Source organism: Dermochelys coriacea, chromosome 15 (genome assembly GCF_009764565.3).
Source record: "Dermochelys coriacea isolate rDerCor1 chromosome 15, rDerCor1.pri.v4, whole genome shotgun sequence".
NCBI lineage: Eukaryota > Metazoa > Chordata > Testudines > Dermochelyidae > Dermochelys > Dermochelys coriacea.
In genome coordinates this window covers 3,109,717-3,137,530 of record NC_050082.1, presented here as the reverse complement: position 1 = coordinate 3,137,530, position 27,814 = coordinate 3,109,717, and the positions used below count along the sequence as shown (strand labels likewise).

General features: G+C 49.0%; 1 protein-coding gene across 6 annotated transcripts; it reads left to right on the top strand.

Moving 5' to 3' along the window:
* Positions 1 to 27,764, top strand: LOC119843872 (zinc finger protein 883-like). Of its 6 annotated transcripts, XM_038373788.2 has the most exons (6): positions 1 to 138; positions 2,177 to 2,337; positions 4,628 to 4,709; positions 8,108 to 8,234; positions 16,085 to 16,204; positions 20,025 to 27,764. In XM_038373788.2, exons 2-6 carry the CDS (start codon positions 2,324 to 2,326, stop codon positions 21,854 to 21,856), a joined length of 2,175 nt encoding a protein of 724 aa, XP_038229716.2. In that variant the 5' UTR covers positions 1 to 138; positions 2,177 to 2,323; the 3' UTR covers positions 21,857 to 27,764. The 6 variants fall into 6 exon arrangements, with proteins under 6 accessions (XP_038229716.2, XP_043353763.1, XP_043353761.1 ...); XM_043497828.1 differs by lacking the exon at positions 4,628 to 4,709 and having other exon boundaries at positions 7 to 138; XM_043497826.1 differs by lacking the exons at positions 1 to 138; positions 4,628 to 4,709 and adding an exon at positions 5,733 to 5,932 and having other exon boundaries at positions 1,204 to 2,337.
* Positions 27,765 to 27,814: the final 50 nt, after the last annotated feature.

The window sequence follows — 27,814 nt, the reverse complement described above, 5'->3', positions numbered from 1 at the left end:
CCCCGCCGCTGGGGCCGCTTCCCGCAGCCCGCGCTGGGGGCCGGAGCGCTCCCGCCCCGCCCCCGCCCCCGCCCCGCAGACATTTTGCGGCGCTTTGCGAACCGCCCCGGCCGCCGCCCGCCCTCGGCGATGGAGGCGGTAAGCCCGGGGGTCCCTTGCGGCGGCCGCAGCCGGACTGACTGCGCCCCTCCCGCGGCCAGCCTGCGCCCAGTGGGCCGGCCCGGGCCCCGGCGAGCCGCCGAGCGGAGCCGCCCGGGCGCCGGACCCTGCTGCTCTCCGGGCTCGGCGCCGCCGCCTCTGCGGCAGACCCCGTGCCCGTGCCCGTGGGGGGTGGCTGAGATCGCTTCGTTAGGTTGCTTGGCTCGGGGGCGGGGGCGCCGCTCCTGGGCCCAGAGAGAGCCGGGCGGGGCGGGGGAGACCCCAGGTGGGCGGGGCAGAGCAGGGGGCGGGGCGGGGGAGACCCCAGGTGGGCGGGGCAGAGCAGGGGGCCGGGCAGGGGGCGGGGGGAGACCCCAGGTGGGCGGGGCAGAGCAGGGGGCGGGGCGGGGGGAGACGCCAGGTGGGCGGGGCAGAGCAGGGGGCGGGCAGGGGGCGGGGGGAGACCCCCAGGTGGGCGGGGCAGAGCAGGGGGCGGGGCGGGGGGAGACCCCAGGTGGGCGGGGCAGAGCAGGGGGCGGGGCGGGGGGAGACCCCAGGTGGGCGGGGCAGAGCAGGGGGCCGGGCAGGGGGCGGGGGGAGACCCCAGGTGGGCGGGGCAGAGCAGGGGGCGGGGCGGGGGGAGACGCCAGGTGGGCAGGGCAGAGCAGGGGGCGGGGCGGGGGGAGACGCCAGGTGGGCGGGGCAGAGCAGGGGGCCGGGCAGGGGGCGGGGGGAGACCCCAGGTGGGCGGGGCAGAGCAGGGGGCGGGGCGAGACCCCAGGTGGGCGGGGCAGAGCAGGGGGCGGGGCGGGGGGAGACGCCAGGTGGACGGGGCAGAGCAGGGGGCGGGGCGGGGCGGGGGGAGACACCAGGTGGGCGGGGCAGAGCAGGGGGCGGGGCGGGGCGGGGCGGGGCGGGGGGAGACCCCAGGTGGGCGGGGCAGAGCAGGGGGCAGGGCAGGCGGTGGGGTGGGAGACCCCAGGCGGGCAGGGTGGGGCAGGAGTCCCCAAACAGGCAAGGGTGGGAGTCCCTGGGGTGGGGTGGGAATCACCTGGAGCCAGGCCCACCAGAGTCAGTCCAGGTGCTCATTGGGCCCTAATAGCAGCTCTGTCGCTGAAACGCAAGCGTGCGAGGCTAGCCCAGGTCCCCTACAGGATGAGCCATACGTTCCCCAACGTCTGTGAACAGGTCCCTGTTGAGACAGCAGGGAGGGATGAGCACAGGGTCCGAGACAGGGAGCCTGGAGATGCAATACTTTTGCTGCATCAGCTCCCTGTGTGGCCTGGGCAAGCCACTGTCTGTCTGCCTCAGTTTCCCCAGCTGTTTACAATGGGGACAATAATATCTGATGGACAATTGTTTTGCTGTGATAAATTGGTTAATGTTTGCATCATACTTTGAACATGTTTATCTGATTAGTTAGGGGCATAAGCAGCTGGTGAAAGTGTTCTTGTGGGGGACCGAGCCCACCCTGGATTCACTGCGTAGCTGTGGCTCCTATCCCTGCTCCTGCCTGTTGGCTCTTGCTGCTTGCAGATTCGGAGGAGCCTACCACAGTATCACTTGAGGGGGCATGTCTATGCACAGGTGGAGCTACCCCCTCCCCCCCACGTGACCCCCTTCGTGGCCTGAGCACTGCTGGATGCAGGGCCTTAGCATCTCTCCCTTCTTCCAGAACTTCTCCCATTGCTTCCCATCCTCTCAGGATCCCCAGCTACCCTCTCCCCCCACCCACTCAAGGTCCACCTCTTCCCTCAGTTCTTGTCAGGATCTCCCATTGCTGCACATGGTGCTGGGCTGTTTGCTCTTTATATTGGTTAAAGCTGCTGCCATTTCCACTATCACACGGTATTCGAGCAGCCTATCTTATTCTCTTACATTTTGTGCCTGTGAAATTCATGTTCCTTTTCTGTAAATTAAGATAGTTTACAGTCAAGAAACGGACATAGGCGAACAGAGTTTGATGGCTTGTTCCAGTGCTGCACAGAAATGCTGCTCGCCTACAGTCACTTAACCTTTGTTTGTGTTTTCCTGCAAGGTGAGCAAGGTGCAGGCAGTCTCAGCTCAGCAGGTGGGGGGAACTTGTCACAGGCAGGAAGAGACCTGGATTCCGCACTGGCTGGCGAGCTACTGCTGAGAAACAAGCCCTTTTTCAGAGGAACATCAGGAAGGGAAATGGCTGCAGATGGCTCTGTTCAGGTAGGATTCCATCATGGCACCTCATGGGCTGTGGGTAGAAGATACAGTGAAAATTCTAGCATAGCCCGTGGTTTTCAAATGCTGTAACGTGATCAAAACCAGTGATAATGGTAAAGATTATTAACTGTAGCACAGGAGCGCCTCGGACCCAATCACGGATCTTGGACCTGTTGTGCTAGGTGCTGCATAGAGAGAGTGTTCCACGGAGAGTGCACAATTCAAATGTCAGGCCACAACAGGTAGACAAAACGGACAGACAAGCTGGGAGGATGAGCTAAAACTAAGGCTAACAGAATTTAGCAGAAATGCAGAAATCACAGCTTGCCACTTGCCATCCACAGCCCTACTATAGTGATCTGTTGGCATCATGAGAAAATTGGGCTTTAAGGAGGGACATAGAGGAGCCTAAGTGGAAGCTTGATGAATTTTGACTTTAATCATCATTATATTTAATGAAACATTTTTCATGCCAAAGTCTAGACACTTTGTAATGTGTCTGATCAGAGTCAGAATAAAACCATTGGTTTGTGCTATATAGAAATCATTGGAAACAAAGGCCTGGAACCAGCAGTGGTGTTCAAAGGAACAAAGGCAAAAATAATATAGGGCAAGTAGCTGACACTGGAAACGATGCAAAGAATAATTTACTTCACTATTTCCAGGTTGAGGGGGACAAACGAACCTCTAGTATCCCAGAAATGCAGAAAGACAAAGATATCCAGAATATCCCAAATCCCAAAACTTGCAAAATGGAAGGTTCATCACTAATGAACTGCTGTAGAGCTAAAGTGTAGACACTCACTCTAACAATGGGAGGGGTTCTCCAGTTGTGGGCGTTGATCCACCTCCCTGAGAGGCGATTGCTAGGTTGACGGAATAATTCCTGTCGACCTAGCGCTGTGTACACCTGGGGTTTGGCCTGGTCTACACTAAAAAATTAGGTTGATCCAGCTACATTGCTAAGGGGTGTGAAAAATCCACCCCCCTGAGCCACATAGTTAAGCAGACCTAACCCCTAGTGGAGAATTCTTCCATCAACCTAACTATCGCACCTCTGGGAGGTGGATTACCTACACTGATGGGAGAAACCCTCCTGTCAAAGTAGGAAGTGTTTACACTGAAGCGCTATAGCAGCACAGTTGCAGTGTTTCAAGGGTAGACAAGCCCTAAAGTTGCCATAGCTCTGTCTCCCTGGGGTGTGGATTTTTCAAACCCCTGAGTGCCATAGCTAGGCAGATACAGATTTTCAGTGTAGACCAGCCCTAAGTGACTTGCCCAATGTCACACACAGTGTTTGGCAGACAGGGAATTGAACCCAGTCTCTTGAGTCCTTGACCACGAGGCTACCCTTCTGCTCTAGCTCCTCTAAAACAATCTAATTGCTCTGATTGGCCAGGGCTCTTTTATTCATCTTACTCACCGCCTGTGAAAGGGATCACAGGCCAGGGGAGCCCATGCTCCACATCCAGGCTCCCTCCTGCTTTCTGCTCTTTTCCCGTAGCCTGGGCTCCAGGGGGGCCAGGGCTGGGGGACCAGCGGCTGCAGTGGGGAGTCTCTGGGCTCGGCAGGGGAGGGAGAGCAGAAGGGGTGAGGCTAGGGGCCTGCCTCCCCAAGCCAGTGGTTCACACGCTGCCCATATTCCCTTTCCTGGTTCAGAAGGCGATGGGAACATAGAAGACATTCAAGAAATCCATCTTCCATAGCTGTGAAGTGATTTCAGTCACTTATCGGTGCTAGACCCAAAATCGCATCTTGAAGAGAATGGCGTGAGTGAAGAGTGAATTCTAACCCTGGAACCAGATTCAACAGTCATCTCCCCTGTGATGTCTTTTTCTACAAACTGTGACATTTGGTTCATGTTGCCCTATCTGAGTGGGCTTAGTACGGAGCTTACATTTTTTCCATATTATTTATTATCTATACTGTGGGAGTGCCTAGGAGCCTCTCTCATGGACCGGAAGCCCATTGTGCTAGGTGCTGTACAAACAGTCCTGCCTCTCTAACACAACTACTGGTATAGCTGAATGCCAGTTCTGTTACAGGTAAGGTCAAGCAATGGTTCGGGTTTGAAGAGGAATAATTCTAAGTGTTCCAGATTTCATATATTGCCTGGAATTGTCTTAATTTGCTGTGCCCTGTGGGACTGCTGGGCAGTGTTAATGCCACTTTTGGGGCTATTTGAGTAAGGGGATAGAGCCCCCTTACAATGAGCATTTTATAAATTTCTCATTCTAACTCTTTTTCTGTGTCACGTCTGCGGCTCAGACTATGGCTTTGATCCTTTCCACAGACCCCCCTCGCTCAGTTCCTCTCAGCTAGTGCACGGCTCCTGCTGCCCCTGCCAGGAAGCACTTCTGAAAACATTATCAGAGGTAAAGTTTGTAACTTCGGGTTGCCGTGTGTCTGACTGTGGCATCTAAGAGAGTGAACACACATGCAGACAGGCTCAGGTTCTGCTGAGGCAAGAGGATTTCCAGGCAGTCTGTTGTCACGGTAACTTGGTGCTCAGGATGATGCAATGTGGTTGCTCAATCTGAGCTGCACCCACACGCTGGGAATTCACGCCCTTCCCTTGGCTATTTTCAGAGAATGTGGCCTGGTCTATGGCACTCGGGGATATGGAAAATCCACACCCCTGCTCGGTGTAGCTGAGCCGACCTAAATCCCCAGGCAGGGCGAGGTTGACGGAAGAATTCTAGCTACCAACTCTCAGCCCTCCCGTCAGCATGGGTAGCATCTCCACTGAAGTGCTACAGTGGTGCTGCTGTAGCATTTTAAGTGTAGACAAGCCCTGTGTCCTGTGCATGATCCTTGCTCTCTGCCCGCATTCTGGAGCGTCTCCTTTTGGAAATTTTGCCCGGAGACCAAAAGTTCTAGTTTATGCCTCCCATTCACAGCTCTATCTCTTTAGGCAGTGTCTGTTGTCCCGGCTCATAGGGGGCTGGTCCTCACAAAAATGGGGAAGGAGGAGGGGTCATGATAACTGTGAACTCCCCACTGCCCTCCCCAGTGTGAGAGCCAAGGTCTATGGAGGTCATGCTACTTGAAGGGTGTGTGTGTGGGGCAGGGAGGGGGAACAAACGGGCAGTAGACCTCTCCCTGCCCCAAATGTGCGAGCAGACAGTAAATGCCCAAGGAATTGGGGAGGGAACAGCCACTGAGATGAATGGAGTGGTTCACTCCTCTCAGATTGTTTCAGGCTGTATTCACATCCATTGGGTGTTCTCATTCAACTGAGAACATCATATTAAAATGAATGGGCCACTTCACACCTCTCTGAGCCTCCTGGAGTACAGCCTCTTCTCTTCACGCTAGGCCCAGATTTGGGGTAGGGACTGTCTTCATTCCCTGCCTCTAGCAGGTATACACTCCCCAGGTCTGTCCCCCCCCTTCAGAAAGATCACCACTGACTCCATGCTGCTCCCTGCACTGCTCCTGCACCCTCTCCCCAACTCCTCAACCAGGAGGGTCCATGCTGACATCTGCCTCTCGAAGTGGAGGAGGGAGAACCAGGCTGTGATGGCCAGGCAGACAGGAGAGCTGATGCAAGATCTGTGAAGGGATGAACATGCAGCCTGTCCATTCTGTGGCCGAGGTAATTTTTCCCGAGGAACTAGAGCCATAGAGGATGAAACATGGGTGCTGAGAAATTATTTAAAAACAAATAAGGAAATCAAATGCCCTAAAACTTGATTAAAGCAGAATTAAGGTTGTCCATTGGTGCCATATGCCCTGAACATGGAGAGTGGCTAAATGTAAACCTCTGAAAACCAGAACATGAAGGGATAAGGCACATGCCACCCCCACAATGCAACCTTAATCCTGCCCTCTGAATAATGCCCCAACAAGCCAGTAACATATACTAGCACGCTACCCACATAGATGCTCCAGAACCTCCTGGGGACAGAGTCTAACACCTCTTTGCTCAGGTAAAACTCAGGTTTAGTCAGGTGTACCTGCACCTGCCGTATGTTCAAACACGGAGCCTACCACACACGGGTCACTCCAGGCCTGCCACCCCTTTCACCCTTTTGAGGCATTGGTCTCACTCAGCCCCAGCAACCCACCACCAGACTGCTGGCCGTCCCCATGGCAAGAAGATGCCCTGATGTAGATTTATGGACACAACTTACAAAATTCAGCACTGAAATGAGGCCTGGATCCCTCAAGGCGCATGGGCACATCTCCTCATATCACAGGGACAACTCTGCCAAGCTGCTTCATGTATTCCCTCCACCATTCAGTGCAGCTGCACCTAACCCAGCCAAACGCAGCTGCAGGGCATGCAGAGAAACGCTGGAATTCCAGTCTGTGGAGCATACCACAAACAATGGCTTGTTCTCTTAGCCTTCCTCATATCTGCTTGTTGTTGGTTCATAGACACCAGAGCCAGAAGGAACTTAGACCATCTAGTCTGACCTCCTGTATGGCGCAGCCAGAGTATTTCATCCAGTTATGCCTGTACTGAGCCTCATACCAGACAACCTTCATCTGGCCTGATTTTTAACATTGCCAGCATGCAGTCCCTCATTGCTGATCAACTGTTGAGCTGATCAGCAGTGCAGGGAGGGGGCAGCTGCAGCCTCCTGTGGCTCGGGGTTGGGGGGCGGGAACATCTTATCACCCTGCTCAGGTAGGTTTTGTGGAGCCACAGCTCTCGCTGCCCACCCAGCCGTGGGCTCTCGGTGCAGAGCCAGAGGCCCTTGCTATGCAGGGTGACGGCTGATCCTGCTTCAGAGGAGTGAGTCTCAGCCCCTCTAACATCCATGTAAAGGTGGTTGAGGCATTGTCATGAACCGGGGCGTGGGTGGTCAGGCCTCGTGGTCCGAGCTGGAGTCAGTGGCCAGGAATAGCGCAGAAGCCAGAGCCAGGAACTGAGCAGGGGTGGAACGAACTGGGTAGGACAGGAACAAGGCAGGAGCCAGGCTGGGCTCAAGCCTGGGAGCAGGGCAGGCAGCAGCAAGACCACAGCTGCAGGCATGTGCCTCATGGAGCAGCCAGAGATCTGCTCTTGGGCCTAAGAGCTGGCCAAAGAAGTCAGCAAGCCTATCGGGTGACCCTGCTGTGGCTCCGCTGTGCTCATCAGCTGCTCAGAGCACAGTTGTAAGTCCTCAGTCCTAGCTGGTATGAGGGCCAGGGGAGAAGGCCCACAGGCTCAGGAGGATCCAGGCTTGGAGGGGAGCTGGGCGGGGGATGGATGAACACACTGGTTCAGAGTGGTCATTGCAAGGAACAGGCTTGGAGGAGCCTTGGAGATAGAAGGAGGATGTGGCTTAAGAGAGAGCAGGTGTGTTTAGTGGGGAGACGGAGGAGCTGGCAGTGGAGGGAGGTTTTTAAAAGCTCATTGGTGATGGGGCTGTGGAGAAGCAGGAAATGTGCACTCCTGGGGGTGCTCAGTAAGGAAATGTACATCTCTCATCGTGCCCCTCATTTCACAGTGCATTGTCCCTCATCCTGAGGGTCACGTGTCCCTCATTTGAAGAAGGGTGGTGGCAACTAGTGCTGCCTTGTTGGGGAGTCTCTACTGTGAGAATGGCAAAGCTACTACTCACTATCCCAGCAGAAATTGATTTTCTTCCATCAAAGCCCTGTGGGGACAAGGGAGAGCAGCGAGTGTGGGATTTACCTTGGATGCACCAGCTGGAATGTGTGCTATCCGTGTGAGTTACATACAGGAAAAGGTTCCCCTGCCCTGCCGGGACCCAGGGCTACCACTGTCAGGATGTGACTGAAGCAAACCTTGCTGATCATGGTTTATTTGTCGTTTCAGGCCTTGGTCACGTTTGATGATGTTGCCATCTATTTCTGCAAGGAGGAGTGGGAGGACCTAGCGGAATGGCAGAAAGAGCTGTACAGGGACGTGATGAGGGACAACTATGAGACTTTGATCTCCCTGGGTAAAGATAATTTTTCTTTGCCAGCTCTCACTCAGATTCAGTTCATGGTTATTTCCATGTGCCATTGATTTTTTGGTGCTCCACAGTGGAGGGTTGTACCATGTAACTAATCCAGTTTCAAACAGTATAAAAGCTGTGTGTAGACAAGTTCCATAGATTCTCACATGTTTCCAAAATATAGCAGTAGCTGCAATATCTCTATTGACAGCATCCTCCAATTGCAAATAAGTATTATATACTTCTTCACATTTAATTATGCATGTAAGAAAAACGAATTTATATACTAAATATTGGTTTAAAATCTGCTTCATTACGTATAACATGGAGTAATAGTTTTAAGAGGATTACAAATTCTTTTGATAAGAGCAATTAACTACACATATTTTATAATGCAAGAATATTTAAAACCCCACACAAGTAACTAGGAGAAGCAAAACATTATATACCAGCCCCAAGATTAACCCTCATTCACTACCCCTTGCTTCTTCATAATGCTTCATATAAGCATTGTTGTTATGTGTTGATTGATGAAAGTCTTAAACACTGAGACCAGGTTGCTACTAAAATACACTTTCTAATAGATAAGAGAGATCCCTCCTGGAGTTTTAGGAAAATGGACTAAAGTCAGACCTGCCAGCTCTAAAAACAGAGGTAGCTTCCTTTTTGAAGAAGTAATTCTTAGATTCTTGCTCAACAAACCATCTCTGAATGATGACTAGAACCAAGTGAATGACTGGAATTTCTGTTATTTCAACATTGTTTTCATCCCAAATCAGGATTAAGATTTGTAATTCCAACTGCATGGAACAAAAAAGTTCAACATTAAACATCTCCCTGTGGTGCTGCAGTGCCTCATGGGAGTTATAGTTCAGGTGCCCGATGGCCTCATTCTCCCCTATGAGCCAGTTTCCCTGGCTGGCCTATATCTCCCAGGATATACCTGTAGTCATATATGACTCCCATGATGCACAACACTGCACAACCACATTGCAGCATGGGAGATGTAGGCTGGCCATATTAGTCGGTACCATGGACAGTGAGATGTTGATTTGACACATTTTGTTCATGTGGTTAAGGAGTTAGCTTATAAATTGTGTAGATTTAAAACACAGAGCGCCCCTGCATTTTGTATAGGCTCCCCAGGAGACACCAAACAAAGACATCACCTATATGCTACACAAGCTCCATTCAGTAAAACCCTCTGAAAATGAGAAGAGTGTGTTCAGGTATTTAAATAGGTGAGTGACTCAATCCATGGGCTTTGAAGGAATTTTTAATGCTGCCTCACCATCCAAACTTCTGAGCTCACCCATGTCTCCAGTGAAGGGGACTGGAACAATGTATATCGTGGCGGGGGCTGCGAGCCATCAAACCAAGCTGTAAACCCTGCATATGATGGAAACCACTTCACACCAGGGGGCGCAGGAGCCATAATTCCAACACTTATGTACACACTGTATTCTGTATGCCTCCTCTGTTAGGGTCCTCATTAGCATTCAGTATTGATCCGCTACCCATGTCACCTTCAGTGAAAAAATGGTGTTGGTTTCATGTTGGTTACCATTTGGTGTGAAACGAATTATTAGTCCTGTTCCCAGTGGCTTTGGGTCTAGATCCCAAACTCCATCACAACAGGCAGTAAGACCTGAGCCAGCAAACTACTGTAAGGATATGATAAGACTAATCCCACTGAAGTCAGTGGGATCACTCGTGCTTACAATTAAACATGTTCTTGGAATGCTTTACTAGACCAGGACTTAATTCCACAAGTTGTAAGTAGCCCCGTTGGAAAGTCCAAGGACTAAACTGGTAGGAAAACCAAACTGCTCTTCCTCCAGATTGTACACTGACAGTACAGTGAGGGGGAAAGCACATAAGCTATCCACTTTGGGAGCAATCTGGGGGCATCAGTCTCATGGTTACAAAAATTAATTTTTGCTGCCACCAAATTCCCTTAAAATGTCTAAGGGTACATCTACAGTACAGAATTATTTTGAAATTATTCTATTCTAATTTTTGGATGCGATTTTATACATTCAGTCTTGTGTGTCCCCACTAAAGCGCGTGAATTCGGCAGAGTGTGTCCACAGTACCGAGGCTAGCATTGAATATCGGACCAGTGCACTGTGGGTAGCTATCCCACAGTTCCCGCCGCCCATTGGACTTCTGGGTTAAGCTCCCAGTGCATGATGGGGCAAAAACATTCTCTCGGGTGTTTCTGGGTGTGTGTCTTCAGTCGCTCCTCCCTCCATGAAAGCTATGGTAGACAATCATTTTGTGACTTTTTGGCATGCAGATGCCATACTGCTTTCAGCTGACGGTGCAGTACGGTGCACCGCTTCTCTCCTGGTACTATGAATCCACCTCGCATTTCCTCTTGTCTTTCTATGTAATCTCTATAAGTATCTACTCTTTCTCTTCCTCATCGACCACTTCCTCTGCCAACTCTGCTAAGCCATCATGAACCAAGCAGTACAGCTTCCACTGTGAACTCTGCTCTCCTGCTCTTGCCGTGCAACCGAGCTTCTCCATGTTGTCTGTCCTGGGCTCCCGCCTCCATGAAAGCTACAGAAGACAACCATTTCCCGCCTTTTTTCGGCTATCGTGACGCAAACAGCACCTCTTCCGCTGCCACTCTGCTCTCCTACATTTTGCGCCCTTTTTCCAGGATTACCCGTGCAGGCGCCATAGCGCAAGCATGGAGCCCTCTCAGATCTCCGCTGCAGTTTTGACCATTGTAAATACCTTGCGCATTATCCAGCAGTGTGTGCAGTACCTGCAAAACCGGGCGAGGAAGTGACGACGGTGTGATTACTATACTGATGAGGACATGGACATAGACGTTCCTAGAAGCATGGCATGTGGTGATTGGGAGATCATGGTGGCGTTGGGCCAGGTTCATGCCATGGAACGCCGATTCTGAGCCCGAGAAACAAGCACAGACTGGTGGGACCGCATAGTGTTGCAGGTATGGGATGATTCCCAGTGGCTGCAAAACTTTCGTATGTGTTGGGCCACTTTCATGGAACTTTGACTTGTTGTCCCCTGCCCTGAAGCGCAAAGACACCAAAATGAGAGTAGCCCTCACAGCTGAGAAGTGAGGAAGCTTGCAACATCCGACAGCTACCGATCAGTCGGGAATCAGTTTGGAGGGGGAAATCTACCGTGGGGGCTGTGTGCTGCAAGAAGCCAGCGCAATCATTGACCAGCTGCTGTCAAGGGTAGTGACTTGTGCAGACCATCGTGAATGGTTTTAATGCGCTGGGGTTCCCTAACTGCGGTGGGGCGATAGACGGAACACATATTCCTATCTTGGCCCCGGAACACCGGGGTGGCCAGTACATAAACCGCAAGGGGTATTTTCCATGGTGCTGCAGACACTCATGGATCACAAGGGACGTTTCACCGACATCAACGTGGGATGGCCAGGAAAGGTGCATGACACGCTCATCTTCAGGAACTCTGGTCTGTTTGAACAGCTGCAGGAAGGGACTTACTTCCCAGACCAGAAAATAACCATTGGGGATGTTGAAATGCCTATAGTTATCCTTGGGGACCCAGACTACCTGTTAATGCCATGGCTCATGAAGCCATACACAGGCACCCTGGACAGGAGTAAGGAGCAGTTCATCTATAGGCTGAGCAAGTGCAGAATGGTGGTAGAATGTGCTTTTGGATGTTTGAAAGTGCACTGGCGCAGTTTACTGACTCGGTTAGATCAGAAGGTAGACCAGGGGAGAGGGATGGGTATTGGGTTCGAGGGTGGAGGAAGGAAGCACAAGCCCAGAAACTAAATCAAAATTTTGGATATGCCAGCTTTCTGCTGTTTGTGCAATCCTCTGGGGTTAAGTGTGTAGGTCCCTGTAGCCTTCCGCCCCCCACATGTTCTTGGGCATCTGGGTAAGAAGGCTATGGAACTTGGGGAGGAGAGAGGGCAGTTATACAGGGGCTGCAGCGGCAGTCTGTGGTCTTGCTGCCTTTCCTGCATTAGATCCACCATACAGTGGAGCATGTCAGTTTGCTCCCCCATGAGCTTGACCATAGCATCCTGCCTGCTCTCATCGCGTGCGTCCCTTCTCTTCGTATTCATGTAATGCTTTACGGAACTCCACAATTGTTAGGGCCCCGCTGAATGCGTGGAGGCAATCAGTGCGGGAGGACTTCATGAGCTCGGTGAACATGTCGTCCTGAGTTTGTTTTTTCCGCCTTCTAATCTGGACCAGCCTCTGGGACGGAGTAAATAAGGGCCATATTGAAACATTTGCACCTGCAGGAGGAGAAAAAGGGAGGGTCGTATTTTAGAAGATACTCTTTTTCAGTGAAACAGGCAATTCATAGTACACAGCACGTGTTCTTTTTGTATAAGGTTGCATTTTGCCTCTACTGAAGTGCCTGCCACTTTGGTGTGAGTAAGCCATCACATGCGGCCGGGCAACAGAATTCAGCTTGCAGGCAACCATGGTAAGCTCTAGGCGCATGCGGGGTTCTGCTTCTTCCGTGTTCATTTCAATGCTTTCAAACAGCCGGGCCCCCTTTCCCATAGCAAGCAAAGCCTGGTGGGTTTGCCGTATAAAAGGAGGGCCTGCAGGCTCTCTGGGATGATTGCTTCATACAACACACACCCCCGCACCCACCATGTGGCTCCAATGAGGCTCTGAGCAGGGATGAGCCCTTTAAACTAAACACGAACAGTCCAGCGTGGCTGGGTTTCCCCCCATTGCGTGGCTCCAATCAGGCTGTCACTCACCAGAAGTGCCTTCTCCAGGCTCATGGTCCGGGAGCCCGCCTTGGGAGCGGGGGGAGGCTGTTGGCTCCAGTGTTAAGACTAGTTCCTGGCTAGGGGGGGAAAATGGATTTCCCCACTTGCCGCCTGTGCACTGTCCTCCTCCTCCTCGTCCTCCAATAACTCATCCTCCTCGCTCCCTGCAACTCCCCCCTTGCAGGTGTCCACGGACAGTGGTAGGGTAGTGGTGGCATCACCCCCCATCATTGCATGCAGCTCATGGTAGAAGTAGCATGTATGGGCTGTGATCCAGAGCGCCCGTTCGCCTCCCTGGCTTTTTGGTACGCTTGCCTGAGCTCCTTGATTTTTCTACGACGCTGCTCTGTGTCCCTGGAGTAGCCTCTTTCCGTCATGGCCCTGGAGACTTTAGCGTATGTATTTGCATTTCTTTTTTTGGAACATAATACTGCCATAACAGATTCGTCTCCCCATCGTGCAATGAGATCCAGTACCTCCTGTTTGGACCATGCTGGAGCTTGTCTGCGAATCCGGGACTGTGTGGTCTCCTGTGATGGTGGACTGTGCTGATGGTGACTGTAGCGGGGTAGACACCCGCTCCTGCCCTGAGTGGCTTAGAACAGTCCCGGAGAGGGCTGTGGCTGGGGACATGAAGCCTGGGCTGATTGGGGAAGGCAGCAACAGCTGGGGCCATGCCCAAATCAGGCCCAGCTGGCCCCTATAAGAGGCTGTGAGCCAGGAGTCCAAACAGACTCTCTCTGTCCATAGAGAGAGAAAGATTTGGCTGCTGGGGAGCCTAACCAAGTGCCTAGAGTCGAGCAGGGCTGGGGGAAGGCCAAGGGAGCTAGGGAGCTCCGGCCTGGAAACCCCCCAGGCTGTGGCCTAGTCCAAGGCCAGTTACGTATTGGGGTTGCAGGGGGCAGCCCTTGGGTAGGCAGAGACAGCAGAGATACCCCCTTGCCTGTGAGGGGTGGCTTATATACTGCAGTCAGCCCCAGTGAACGGGGGCTAAATAGTGACTGGGCAGTAGCCAAAGACTGAGGTGAGGTGGGGATAGGAGGTGGGGAGACTCTGCAAGTGAGGGTTTACTGCCAGGGGGCAGCACCTCGGTGTACAAGGGGCACTGGGTCCGGGAGGAACACAGGGGCCTGGTGTAAGTGGGACACCAGAATGCAGAGGGCTCTCCAAGGCCGGAAGTAGAGCTAATTCCCCGGGCACCAGCAGGAGGCGCCGCAGGGGTGAGTCCCACACACTTACAGTTTCAGCCCCCAACTAAAACCTCTCCAACGCATCATCAAGGATCTACAACCTATCCTGAAGGACGACCCATCACTCTCACAGATCTTGGCAGACAGGCCAGTCCTTGCTTACAGACAGCCCCTCAATCTGAAGCAAATACTCACCAGCAACCACACACCACACAACAGAACCACTAACCCAGGAACCTATCCTTGCAACAAAGCCCGTTGCCAACTCTGTCCACATATCTCTTCAGGGGACACCATCATAAGGCCTAATCACATCAGCCACACTATCAGAGGCTCGTTCACCTGCGCATCTACCAATGTGATATATGCCATCATGTGCCAGCAATGCCCCTCTGCCATGTACATTGATCAAACTGGACAGTCTCTACGTAAAAGAATGAATGGACACAAATCAGAGGTCAAGAATTATAACATTCAAAAACCAGTTGGAGAACACTTCAATCTCTCTGGTCACTCGATTACAGACCTAAGAGTGGCTATCCTTCAACAAAAAGCTTCAAAAACAGACTCCAATGAGAGACTGCTGAATTGGAATTAATTTGCAAACTGAATACGATTAACTTAGGCTTGAATAGAGACTGGGAATGGATGAGTCATTACACAAAGTAAAACTATTTCCCCATGGTATTTCTCCCCCCCACCCCACCCCCCACTGTTCCTCAGATATTCTTGTTAACTGCTGGAAATAGCCTACCTTGCTTGTCACCATGAAAGGTTTTCCTCCTTTCCCCCCTGCTGCTGGTGATGGCTTATCTTAAGTGATCACTCTCCTTACAGTGTGTATGATAAACCCATTGTTTCATGTTCTCTGTGTGTGTGTATATAAATCTCTCCTCTGTTTTTTTCCACCAAATGCATCCGATGAAGTGAGCTGTAGCTCACGAAAGCTTATGCTCTAATAAATTTGTTAGTCTCTAAGGTGCCACAAGTACTCCTTTTCTTTTTGCAAACAGGAAATGAAATTCAAAAGTGCATCAGAGTTGAGTGTGTTGTCCAGAGCAGTCACAAGGGAGCATTCTGGGATAGCTCCCGCGGATCAATAATGTCAAATTGCATCCACAGTACCTGTAACCCGGAACTGCGATCTTGATTTTAGCTTTACTCCACTTGCCGAGGTGGAGTACAGAAATCTGATTAAAGAGCCGTTTAAATTGAAAAAAAAGGGTTTGGTCGGGTGGATGGAATGAGTTTTATTTCAAATTCACTCTGCTAATTCCGAAATAACCACATATTGTAGATCAGTCCTCAGTTATCTGGTCGGAAAGTGTTCTGGTCTTTTCTTCCTGCAGAAAATGTACATGAAAATGAAAAATAGTTTTTGTCAAAATATTCCCTGGGGCTTTCCCCACCGAAAATCAAACCCCCAAAATATTTCTATTTGGAAAATGATGCTGCAGTGCCTTGGGAGTTGTAGATCAAGTTTCCCATGCTCCATTTTGTTCTGTAAGCTGTGTTCCCTGATGGGACTATATCTCTCATGATGCACAGTGGTCTCCTGTCTTGCTGAGGGGAGGTGGTGCACCGGGGTGGTCACATTGCTGTGCTGCATAACGGAGACGGGAGCCCAGCTAGGGAGTCCAGCCCGTAGAGGTGGATGGGAGCATGGGGCTCTGTGGCAGCTCTTCAGAATGGAAATATTTGGTTTTAGACATTCAGGTTTTCACCTAAACAACAGTTTCTGCAGTAAGCAGACCCTTCTCACCAAAAAAAAGTGTTTAATCAAAACCCCAATTTTCCCATCCCAAAAAGGTTCATTGGAAAAGTTTGTTTATTTTATCAATACAAAATATTAAATTCTTTATATTTGAAATGAGTTTTTTCTAATGTTCATTCTTCTCCAGTGCCAGGTCATGCAGCTACCAAACCTGCCCTTATCTGGCTGATAGAACAAGGGGAAGAGCCATGTGCCCAGACTTGCCAGGACTCAAGGAAAGAAGGCAATTCTAGGTACATTTCCTCAGGTGAGTAACAATTTACACTTTAACAGTTATTTGCATGTTTTAAAAACTGCCTAGTGAAATATTGGCTGATTCTGGCTTGTCTGATTCTGACTTGGTGTTTCCTCAAAAGAAGCCTTCACTGAAGTAAGGACTGACTAAAACTACTGGAGGACCAAAGATTTGGCCTCGTTTTATCCTTTCATATTCCAATTTGCATACTAATAAAAGATGCATGTTAATTTTCATAGTAATAAAATTTGCCACACAGTTTCCATAGTAATGAAAATTTGCATATTTACTCGCATAGCAATACACTGTGCATTCTGATTTGCATAGTAATAAAATATTCATGCTATTGAACCCAAGTGACAAGAGCCCTGGATCTGAACTCCCCCATACCTTGGGGGTGTTTGCAATCTGAAGTTGGACTGGCTTGCGTGTGGTCTCCATCTTCAGAATGGGTTAAACCAAAACTCTGGATCCAAAAAGCTAACATGGCCCCATCCTTGTTAACTTGCATATTTAGCTCCACGCTCTTCTCAGCCCTGTCAGGCCTGTATCATTGTCCTTACTTATACTGGCTAAGTAATTCTCTTCCCACCCCCTTTCCTAGTTACAGTATGGTTGAAGTGACTTGTCTGGCACCTAAGCTTAACGAGCAATATAATGCTCACTGTTCTTGTGAGATACCCTCAGAAGCCTACAGGGACACTAATGAAACAAGTTCATGGCCAACTTTTTGAAGAATGCCCACTGACTCTGGGTACCTGAACCTTGGCACAAGGCACCAGGTGCCTTATCTTCATACTGAAAACCTCTGAAAAATCAGAAGAAAGATATCTCCACTTGGGAATCCAGCAATTCAGGGACCCCAAATCAGTGGACACTTTTGAAGAGGAGGCCATGTGTACCTGCACTTCTTTGCTGGACAGTGCATACAGAGGGTCCAGTAGTGAGGTATATAGCACTAGGGACACCTCTCTAGTTCCTTTGTTTTCGTGCTTGCGGTCACTAAAGATCAGTGACTTTCAGGAGCGGGGTTCTGACCAAAGACAATGTGCTGTGTGATGTGATTTTTGGATTGGGAGGGTCCCAGAAGCAGTTTTCTAATGGCTTGGATTGCCTTTCTTTTCTCTTAACTGTTCTCCAGCAAGGAGCACAAACATGCCTACTCCTCACTGAGAACAGTTGATTGTTGATGCAATCTATATGAATTTTATATGAGCTCAGAGGAACCGCCTCCTTCAATTGCAATTGTCCCACAATAACTGGTTTTCTGCATGTAAAAGCCAGGGCAGATGTTAGGAGGTAGCAAGCAGAGCAGTTACCAGGGACCCTATGCCACAGGGGCCCCCATGAAGCTACATTGCTCAGGCTTTTGGCTTCAGCCCTGGGTGGCGGGACTCAGAGCCGTGGTGTTCAGCCCCATGTGGTGAGGCTTCAGCTTTCTACCCTGGGTCCCAGCAAGTCTAATGCTGGCACTGCTTGGTGGATACCCTGAAACTTGCTCATGGCCCCCAGGGGGCCCTGGACCCCTGACTGAGAACCACGGCCCTAGATAGCTCTCCATGTTGCATAGATAACAGCCCAGAAGAGAGCAGAGCAGGGAAAATTGTGGGATAACCTTCTAATCAGCCAGATCAGTTAATTGGCTGATACTTGTCTGTCTGAGTATTTCAAAAGCTTCCCTCTTCCACAGGATTCCATTTGCAATTAATCTTCCTTAATCTGATGGTTGTAATATATATATTAGTTCAGGTATTTATTCTATTGAACACTTGATTTCAGGATTTCTTATAAACAATAAAAAAAGGTCCTATAAAAGAATAAACAAGTTATCCTGTAGCATATTCCGGTTTACAGAATATTTAGTACACATAAGAGATTTTTCTAGGATTAATCAAATACTCTGAAAACAAATAGGATTCCTTTATAATAAATGGTAACTAAATTCCAGCTGGTGCTTGTTCTTGCAAGATTGAGATTTAGGAACAATCAATGTATGCTTGAGAGGTGTCAATTTTAAGTGTCGTCTGCTTGTACAAGACACACAAAACAGAGAAAACAAGTGGTCGTCTATGAACAGCAGTAGGATCACTATGCGTTTATTAGATGGTTGTTTGGAATTCCAGATTCACGTTCATTAAATAGGCTGCTGAGATATTCTGTTGTAGATGATGGGCAACGCTTTCCAAGGAGCCCAAGTCCCATTTTCAGAAGTGATTTAGGACTAGATCCACAAAGGGACTTTGGCACCAAACTCCAGTGGCTAGGTGCCACAGCAATCCTCAGAACCCCTTTTTAGCTTCTGCCCAACGCTGCAAGCGCCCGTGTTTCTGCATGTGAAGTTCCCTGGGGGCTAAGTTTTTGCTGGTGGAGAGGCACAAGTCCGGGTAACTCCTGAGGCTGCCAAGCTGCTCAGCATCCTAGCTCATGTCCAAGTCCCTATAGGATTCTTTAGCTAGGTGTTTCCTGCCTGTCTTGGCTGTGGGGCCCAATCCAGTAGGTGTTCTCGTAGCATGGCTAACCTGAACAAAGCCATCCCAGAACACCCAAGTGCTAGTTAGGGCACTGGTCAGAGGTTTGCACCAAGTTCATGTCCCTGCTCCAAATCCGGCAGAGTGGGGATTTGAAAATAGGTCTCCTCTCCCAGGTGAGTGCCCGACTGCTGGGTTACTGGCTATAATGGGGTGGGGTTCTCAGTCTGGCTGTTTGTGAGAAAGGGCTGTCTTGGCTTAGGCACTGAACTCCAGGAGAGGATTTGCAGTTGTGAATCCCAGTTCTAATGACCTTTGAGCCGCAGCCCTCTCGTCAGCATTTCCTACTGGTTAACTTAAGCAGCAAAATGCCCAGCTTGCTGTCTCCTGTAACTCACATTCTTAGGTACCCAACTCTTGTGCCTTGTGTAGGGAGCCTGGACACTGAATCTGGGGCTGAGGATTCCAGTGGGTACCTCAGTCTTTTTGTGGATCTAGCCCTTAGGCCTAAGTCCCATTGACCTCGATGAGGTATGGGGCATGTCTACACTACAGTCTTCAATCGACCCAGGTTAGGTCGTTTTACAGCCACAGTGCTGTGCATCCTCACCAGGAGCACTTCCATGGATTGGAGAGGGACAGTGTGGGGGACTGAGCGCCAGGGGCACAGCTATTACCCCCTCCCCCCCGGCTTTTGGTTCCCTGCTGGGAGTGGGGGGGGAAGCCATCCAGGGCTTTTTGCCTCTGGTGGGGAAATTCACACCCACAGTCTGGTTCGCTGCCATTCGGTGAGGAGCAGGGAACCAGGACTATGGGGGACAGCTGGGCTCCCAGTGGGGAGCCAGGGTGGCAGCCCAAGCCAGCAGCCCGGGTGGCTGCCATGCTCTCGGCCGGGAGTGGGGAACTGGGACCCCCGGGGGCAGCCCAGCCTGGAGTGGAAACTCTGCAGCAACCCGGCTGGGGAGCCTGGATCCAGCTTTCTTGTCAGTTTCATGGCTCCAGCAGACACAGCCAATAGCCCATGTAAGTAATAGGGTCTACACAGATCCTGCTTTGCCCTAACTACACCGACATAAGTCCTACGCCTTTTGTGGAGGTGGAGTGATGTCAGCATAGTGGGGTACTTACATTGGCAGGAGCAAGGCTTAGCGTAGACACTGACATAATTAGGTCGACATAAGCTGCCTTGTCGACCTAACTCTGTAGTGCAAACCAAGCCTAAGGCTCTGGAGTATCTAAATCATTTTTGAAAACAGGACTTACCATAAATATATTTATCTTAGGCATTTATGAAATAAGTTCAGTAGCCACTGAGCTGAGTGCATGCATGCACCTTTATTCCCCTTTGTTCCCCTTTATTCCAGCCAATAAGCTTGTCTCAAGAAATAATGACGAGGAGTCTCCAGAGAGGTTGGGCAAGCACAGGACCTCGCCACGAGGAGCCGGAGCAAGTGCTCTCCCAGACTGCGGCAGGGGTGTGGGCAAAGGTCAGCCTGGGTCAGAAGGACAGCAGGGGAAGCCAGCAGGAAACCAAAGTTGTGGAGCGAATCGGTGTGGCAGAGGATTCAGTGAAGTGGAAGATGCTGCTGCCTCCGCGAGAACCACCCCAGAGCAGAGGTTGCACTGCTGCATGGAATACAATGAACGCTTTCCTCACCTGTCGCATGTAACCTCTCACTTCAGAGCCTATGCTGGGGAGAAACCCCATAAGTGCCCCATCTGCGAGAAGGAATTCAGACGGCGTGCTCACCTTATTCAGCATCAGCAGGTGCATACGGGTGAGAGACCCTACAGCTGCCCTGAGTGCGGCAGGAACTTCAGCCGGAGTTCAAAGCTTATGGAACACCAGAGACTCCACACGGGGGAGAGACCCTACAAATGCCCTGAGTGCCAGAAAAGCTTCAGCCAGAGCTCCAGACTGATCAAACACCAGAGAATTCACACGGGGGAGAGGCCCTTCAAGTGCACCAGGTGTGAGAAGAGCTTTGCAGAGAGCACGAGCATGCTGCAGCATTACAGAGTCCACACGGGAGAGAGGCCCTACACGTGCAGCTACTGCCAGCAGAGCTTCAGCCGAGGCTCACGGCTGGCAGAGCACCAGAGGGTCCACACTGGGAAAAAGCCCCATCAGTGTGGTGAGTGCGGGAAGAGCTTCGGGAACCGCTCAACCCTCACCACCCACTACAGGACCCACACGAGCGAGAGGCCTTTCACGTGCAGCGAGTGTGAGAAGAGCTTCAAGCAGGGCTCGGCGCTGATCGCGCATCGGAGGAGCCACACCGGAGAGAGGCCCTTTACATGCACAGAGTGTGGGAAAAGCTTTGCTCTGAGCTCACACCTGATCAAGCACCAGAGAATCCACACAGGGGAGCGACCCTTCCACTGCCCAGAGTGTGAGAGGAGCTTCGTGCGGAACTCACACCTCACCGAGCATCGGCGGATTCACACAGGGGAGAGACCCTACCAGTGTCCTGAATGCAAGAGGAGCTTCCGCCGCAGCTCCCGGCTCATTGAGCACCAGAGGATACACACAGGAGAGAGACCCTACAAATGTCCCCAGTGCGAGAAGAGCTTCAGCCGCAGCTCGGCCCTCAGCGATCACCGCCTCCGAGTCCACACGGAGGAGGGTGCTGTGGAGGAGGACAGCCCCTCTGATCAGCCGAACGCCCCCAGGAGCGACCCTGGAAAGGAAAGACGCTACCAGTGCGGCGAATGCGAGAGAAGCTTCTTTAGGAGATCCTGTTTTGTTGAACACCGCAGAGTCCACACAGGAGAGAGGCCCTTTAAGTGTCCCGAGTGCAAGAGAGGCTTCCGCTCCAGCACAACCCTTGCCAAACACTCCAGAACCCATACAGGGGAAAAGCCTTACAAGTGTTCTGCATGTGAGAAATGCTTTGTCCACTGCTCCAAGCTGATGGCGCATCAGAGGAGCCACACCGCAGAGAAACCCTTTAAATGCAATGAGTGCGAGAAAAGCTTCACTCAGAAGTCGGGTCTCATAGATCATCAAAGAATCCACACGGGAGAAAAACCTTATCGATGTCCCACCTGTGAGAAAAGCTTCAGCAGGAACTCGACGCTCATTCAGCATCAGAAAATCCACATGACAGACAAACCCTATAAGTGTCCTGAGTGCAAGAGAGGCTTTAGACGACACGCACATCTGAGAGAACACCAGAAAACCCACGCACCATAGGAACTGGCTGCATTTAACACAAAGAGCTAGCTGTTGAAGGCAGATGTGTTCCTGTGACCTTGGAAAGGCAGCGTTCGGGAAGTGCCATTGGCAGTATTTCTAGAGTGAGGAAGACTTGTTTCATGAAGAAAAAAGAATAATCGTATTTTGGGACAATTGGGAATGAACAAGGAAATTCCATGCAAAAAAACTAGTGCTATAGAACGTTGAGGTTGAGAAAACAAGCTGTCCCAAGCCAGGCAATGCAGAGTTAAGTGTTGTCTTACCTTTGTCCTCTTGTGCTTATCCCTTTACAAACAGGATTTATCTTGATTATAAAAAGATTTGCCAATTAATGTAATGTAATGTAATTGATACAAACAAGAATTTCTTATGCAGCCCTACAGACCGTATGTTACAGTATAGCATAGCTGAGTCAACAGGGTTGGCTAGATTTCTTTAAGTCTCAGTGAGGTCTGCAAGACAAGTGAAGTTCAATGTTCAATAACTACACAGTAGCAAATACTGTAAATTGACTGGCACAGAGTGTGAAGTGATCAGGTGTTTGAGGTTCTCAGTGGCAGGGGCATGAGAATGAAGCCCTTACTCCCACTGTGGTGAAATTCACTTCTCTGCAAAAGGCCAGCATCATGTACTCCCTATAAGGGCTTAAGTGGTACATTAGCCAGGCACAGGCCTTCTGCATGAAATAAATTTCCCCATCTGAAGACCCCTGACTCATGTGAGTAGTACGCCAATGTGAATATTTGCACTATTGGTTCCCGTAACAGGGTGGCAGTTCTCTTCTATTGGAACCCTGCAAAAAACCGTCTGAGTGGGTCTGGCTGACTCATTGTGCTGCTGCATGTCTTGTTAATTTTCACCAATGATCTGGAGGCCTTCTGGGAATGAGAGTCTGAGATGCAGAAGGTCCTGCTGGGATTACGCAGCCTTGAGGAAAAAGCTCACACTGAGGTTATGTTTTATTGTTGCAGCTACTTGTTTAAAAACAAAACAAAACAAAAAAAAACTTAATTTGGAAACAGATTTTCAGGGGAAATTTTTGTTTTTTTTCTAAGTTTCTTTCTACACCTGAAACATCTCTCTGCAGCTATCAGGACTAGAAACCTTTTTTTTTAAAGGTGATAACTGAGAACCGCAGTTTATAACCTGATTCCAGCCATTGGGCTTTAGGAAAGGGACCAAATATTACAAGGCTTACAATCTGGCAACACTGCTAGTCTCAGCTATGGGTGTTCAAAACATTTCCATCAAGAGTGGAAAAGTGTTTGCTTTCCTTGAGCATTTTTTTTTAAATTGGAAAACTTTCAGTTTTTGGAAGCTTTCAGCCAAAAAATATGCAGTTTTTGACAAAGTCGAAATTTTCTGGGGCAAAGTTACATAAAAGTGGAAAAAAAATGATCAATTTTCCATGGCAAAAATCCCGTGAAAGAGCAACCCACTGCCTGGTGCGCGCCCTAGTGCCTGAGCACACATAGCAGAGTTTCTTCTTCTCCCTGCCCCTGTCAGCAACCTTTCTGGACACCTACCTAGTGGTTCATCGCTTCCCACAAGGTAACCCTCCAGCGAGTTCACCCTTTCAGGTACCAAATCCCAAGTCAAAACCACAGTCTCAGTATCTGTGGGCCCGCTGCTTGGGCCCTCAGGCCTTCCCCTGGGATTCTGAAAATAAAGACAAATCTAACAGTGTTACCCAGTGTTTCCAGCCCCAGCACACTCACCACCTTAGTCCATTCCAGTCACTCAGTTCTCACTACACCCTCTTTTGTGGCCACCACACCAAGAGTCTTCATCTCCTACAGCCTCAGTTTACTTCTGGCCTAGTTTTCCTACCTCCTGCAACCATCCTCAGCCACTTGGGCCTCTTTCCAAGGACTCATGCCTCTCAGCTGTCACGGCCCACTGCTAGCAGGCTGGTCAGTGCCCTTCCTGGGTCCTCATTCCTTCTGTCAGACCCAGGACTTCCTCCTGGCTTCCCCGTACCCGCTGTTGGGCTTCCTTCTTGATAATTTTGCCCTTCCCCAGGTGCAGCAACAGCAGGGCTAATTAAGGCCTTTAACCCATTCCTGAATCCTACTTCCCTTACATGGACTCCCTGGGAGCTGTGTGCGGGGAGGGGGGAGGGATTGACCCCACTCCCCCATTCTGGGCAGCACTAGTCCAAGATAGTACAGGAGGGTGACCCAGATGCTCACATAGTCACTTTGAAGTGGATAGCTGCTGCAGCTCAGTGAGAGAAGGCGTCCTAGAATATCATAGAATCATAGGACTGGAGAGGACCTCAAGAGGTCATCTAGTCCAGTCCCCTGCACTCATGGCAGGGTTAAGTATTATCTAGACCATCCAATGATGGAGATTCCTCCTTAGGCAACTTATTCCAGTCCTTAACCACCCTGACAGGAAGTTTTTCCTAATGTCCAACCTAAACGTCCCTTGCTGCAATTTAAGCCCATTGCTTCTTGTCCTGTTCTCAGAGGTTAAAGAAAACTATTTTTCTCCCTCCTCCTTGTAACAACCTTTTATGTACTTGAAAACTGTTATGTCCCCCCTCAGTCTTCTCTTCTTAAGACTCAAAAAACCCCATTTTTTCAGTCTTCCCTCAGAGATCATGTTTTCTAGACTTTTACTAATTTTTGTTGTTCTTCTCTGGACTCACTCCAATTTGGCCACATCTTTCCTGAAATGTGGCACCCAGAACTGGACACAATACTCCAGTTGAGGCCTAATCAGCGCAGAGTAGAGTGGAAGAATTACTTCTCGTGTCTTGCGTAAAACACCCCTGCTAATACATTCCAGAATGATGTTTGCTTTTTTTGCAACAGTGTTACACTGTTGACTCATATTTAGCTTGTGATCCACTATGACCCCCAGATCCCTTTCTGCAGTACTCCTTCCTAGGCAGTCATTTCCCGTTTTGTATGTGTGCAACTGATTGTTCCTTCCTAAGTGGAGTACTTCGCATTTGTCCTTACTGAATTTCCTATTTACTTCAGACCATTTCTTCAGTTTGGCCAGTTCATTTTGAATTTTAATCCTATCCTCCAAAGAACTTGCAACCCCTCCCAGTTTGATATTATCTATAAACTTTATAAGTGTACTCTCCATGCTATTATTTAAATCATTGATGAAGATATTGAACAGAACCGGACCCAGAACTGATCCCTGTGGGACCTCATTTGATATGCTGTTCCAGCTTGACTATGAACCACTGATAACTAGTCTCTGGGAGCGGTTTTCCACCTAGGTTGCATTTCCCTAGTTTGTTTATGAGAAGGTCATGCGAGACAGCATCAAAAGCCTCGCTAAAGTCAGGATATATCCTGCTGGCCTCTTCAGTGATGTGATGCACAGGCTGCTTACCTGGCTTTGGATGAGCGTGAGGTCATAGAGCATCTCGGAACACCAGGAGCCTTCGGGAATTGGAACTAGGTTCAAAATATCTTAATCCCCACCCATCCCTTCCCCATCACATGACCTTTCATTCCCGCTCGCTGGGTTTATGTCAGTCACATGGCTCAGGTTGGTGGATTGTCTTTATCCAGGGCTGCTTAGCATAACACAAAAGGAATCCTGAGGCTGATTGGTTCCTTATTCAAAGGCCAATTTGATAGCAACATAAGAGTAAACGTTTAGAAATTAGGTCTGTCGATTAATTGCAGTTATTAACTCATACAATTAACTCAAAAAAATTAATCGCAATTAATCGCACTGTTAAACAATATAATACCAGTTGAAATTTATTAAATATTTTTGGGTGTTCTACACTTTCAAATATATTGATTTCAATTACAACACAGAATACAAAGCGTACACTGCTCACTTTATATTATTTTTGATTACAAAAATCACTGTAAAAATGATAAAAGAAACAGTATTTTTCAGTTTACCTCATACAAGCACTGTGGTGCAATCTCTTTATTGTGAAAGTGCAACTTACAAATGTAGGGGTTTTTGTTACATATTTAATTAACGCATTATTTTTTTAACAAGCGTCTTCAGCATGGAAGCATGTCCTCTGGAACGATGGCCGAAGCATGAAGAGACTTGAAAGTTTAAGGCATCTGGCATGTAAATATCTTGCGACGGCAGCTACAACAGTGCCATGCGAGTGCCTGTTCTCACTTTCAAGTGACATTGTAATTAAGAAGCGGGCAGCATTATCTCCAGTAAATATAAACAAACTTGTTTCTCTTAGATTTCAGAGTAGCAGCCATGTTAGTCTGTATCCGCAAAAAGAAAAGGAGTACTTGTGGCACCTTAGAGACTAACGTTGTTAGTCTCCAAACTGCCACAAGTATTCCTTTTCTTTTTATTTCTCTTAGCGATTGGATGAACAAGAAGTAGGATTTAGTGACTTGCAGACTCTAAAGTTTTACATTGTTTTGTTTTTGAATGCAGGGGGTTTTTTGTACATAATTCTACATTTGTATGTTCAACTTTCATGATAAAGAGATTGCATTTGTATTAGTTGAATTGAAAAATACTATTTTTTTTACAGTGCAAATTATTTGTAATCAAAAATAAATATAAAGTGAACACTACACTTTGTATTCTGTGTTGTAATTAAATATATTTGAAAACGTACAAAACATCCAAAACTATTTAAATAAATGGTATTCTATTAAGTGTGTGATTAATCACAATTAATTTTTTGAATTACAAGATTAATTGCGATTAATTTTGTTAATTGCTTGACAGCCCTATTCAAAATTCAGTGTCATAAAGGAATGTGGGTCGCATTCAGGCAGCTGCCATCTCTCTCTGCAACACAAGGAGTTAAAGGCCAGGTTTTTAAAGGTATTGAGATGCATGACTGCCATTGAAATTGATGGAAACTAGGCACATAAGCACCTTTAAAAGTCTGGGCCCATGTGCCTGCTGTTAGCTGCCAGCCCAGTTCACAAGCACTGACTGCTTTCCCCTAGGTACTGTTAGCACTGAGATCCTTAGATCTTGCCTACACAAGTTTAACTTAACCTGATTTTGTTAAATCAGATACAGGTACAAATGCCTCTTAGGCCAAGGTAAAAGTGGCTCATTTGGGTTTAACTGTAACTTGTTCCCCGTTGACTTAAGCTAAACCAAAATAAGCTGCTGTTACTGAGTGGGTCCAGGGAGGATTTTGCATTGATTTAACTAAATAGGCATAAAATCACATCTACAGACCTTGTTTCCACCCAGACATATTACTGCGTCAGCCATAGCAGTATTGTAAAGGCGGTACACCTGACCCTCATGTGCATGCAGTTAAACCAATGTAAAGGTGCTTACAATGGTATAGCTTATTCCATACAGGAAGGGGAATAAATTATACTCTAATAAGGCACTTTGTACAGCATAATGCTCCACACTAGGTGTTCTACTGTAGAACTAGATTGGTAAGAAATCACCTCCCTCTCCCCACCTGGCATAGTTACAGCCGTACAAACACTGTGCATACAGACAGGTTTCAGAGTAGCACCTGTGTTAGTCTATATTCGCAAAAAGAAAAGGAGTACTTGTGGCACCTTAGACACTAACAAATTTATTTGAGCATAAGCTTTCGTGAGCTACAGCTCACTTCATCACAAAAGCTTATGCTTAAATAAATTTGTTAGTGACTAAGGTGCCACAAGTACTCCTTTTCTCACTGTGCATACAGCGGGTCTTAAGTTAAGCTTCACTGCATCTTAATTGTGTTTGGTGGCAGGACTGCAGTGGTTTTGCAGGGAGAGTCATTCCCATCTCAAACATGACTTTATCGCAATAGAGGGGGGGTCTCACAGCTTTAGTATATAGAGAGTGGAAATAGAAACTGAAATGTATTTATAATCCTTTCCTGTCACTTGTATGTATCCTTTCCTCCCCCTTGCATGTAAGTGTGATGGTTGTTTTGTTATAATGCTGTTTACTAAAGCATAAAATGCAATGTGCTTGCTCTGTTATTTATCAGCATGGAATGGGCAGGTTCCTTCCCTA

Excerpts from the sequence above, each read along its gene's own strand:
- LOC119843872 (XM_043497824.1), top strand. The coding sequence starts at position 2,128 with ATGCTGCTCGCCTACAGTCACTTAACCTTTGTTTGTGTTTTCCTGCAA. Across the intron at positions 2,338-8,107 it reads CTGCAGATGGCTCTGTTCAG|GCCTTGGTCACGTTTGATGA; the intron begins GTAGGATTCCAT and ends TTGTCGTTTCAG. Across the intron at positions 16,205-20,024 it reads TTCTAGGTACATTTCCTCAG|CCAATAAGCTTGTCTCAAGA; the intron begins GTGAGTAACAAT and ends CCTTTATTCCAG.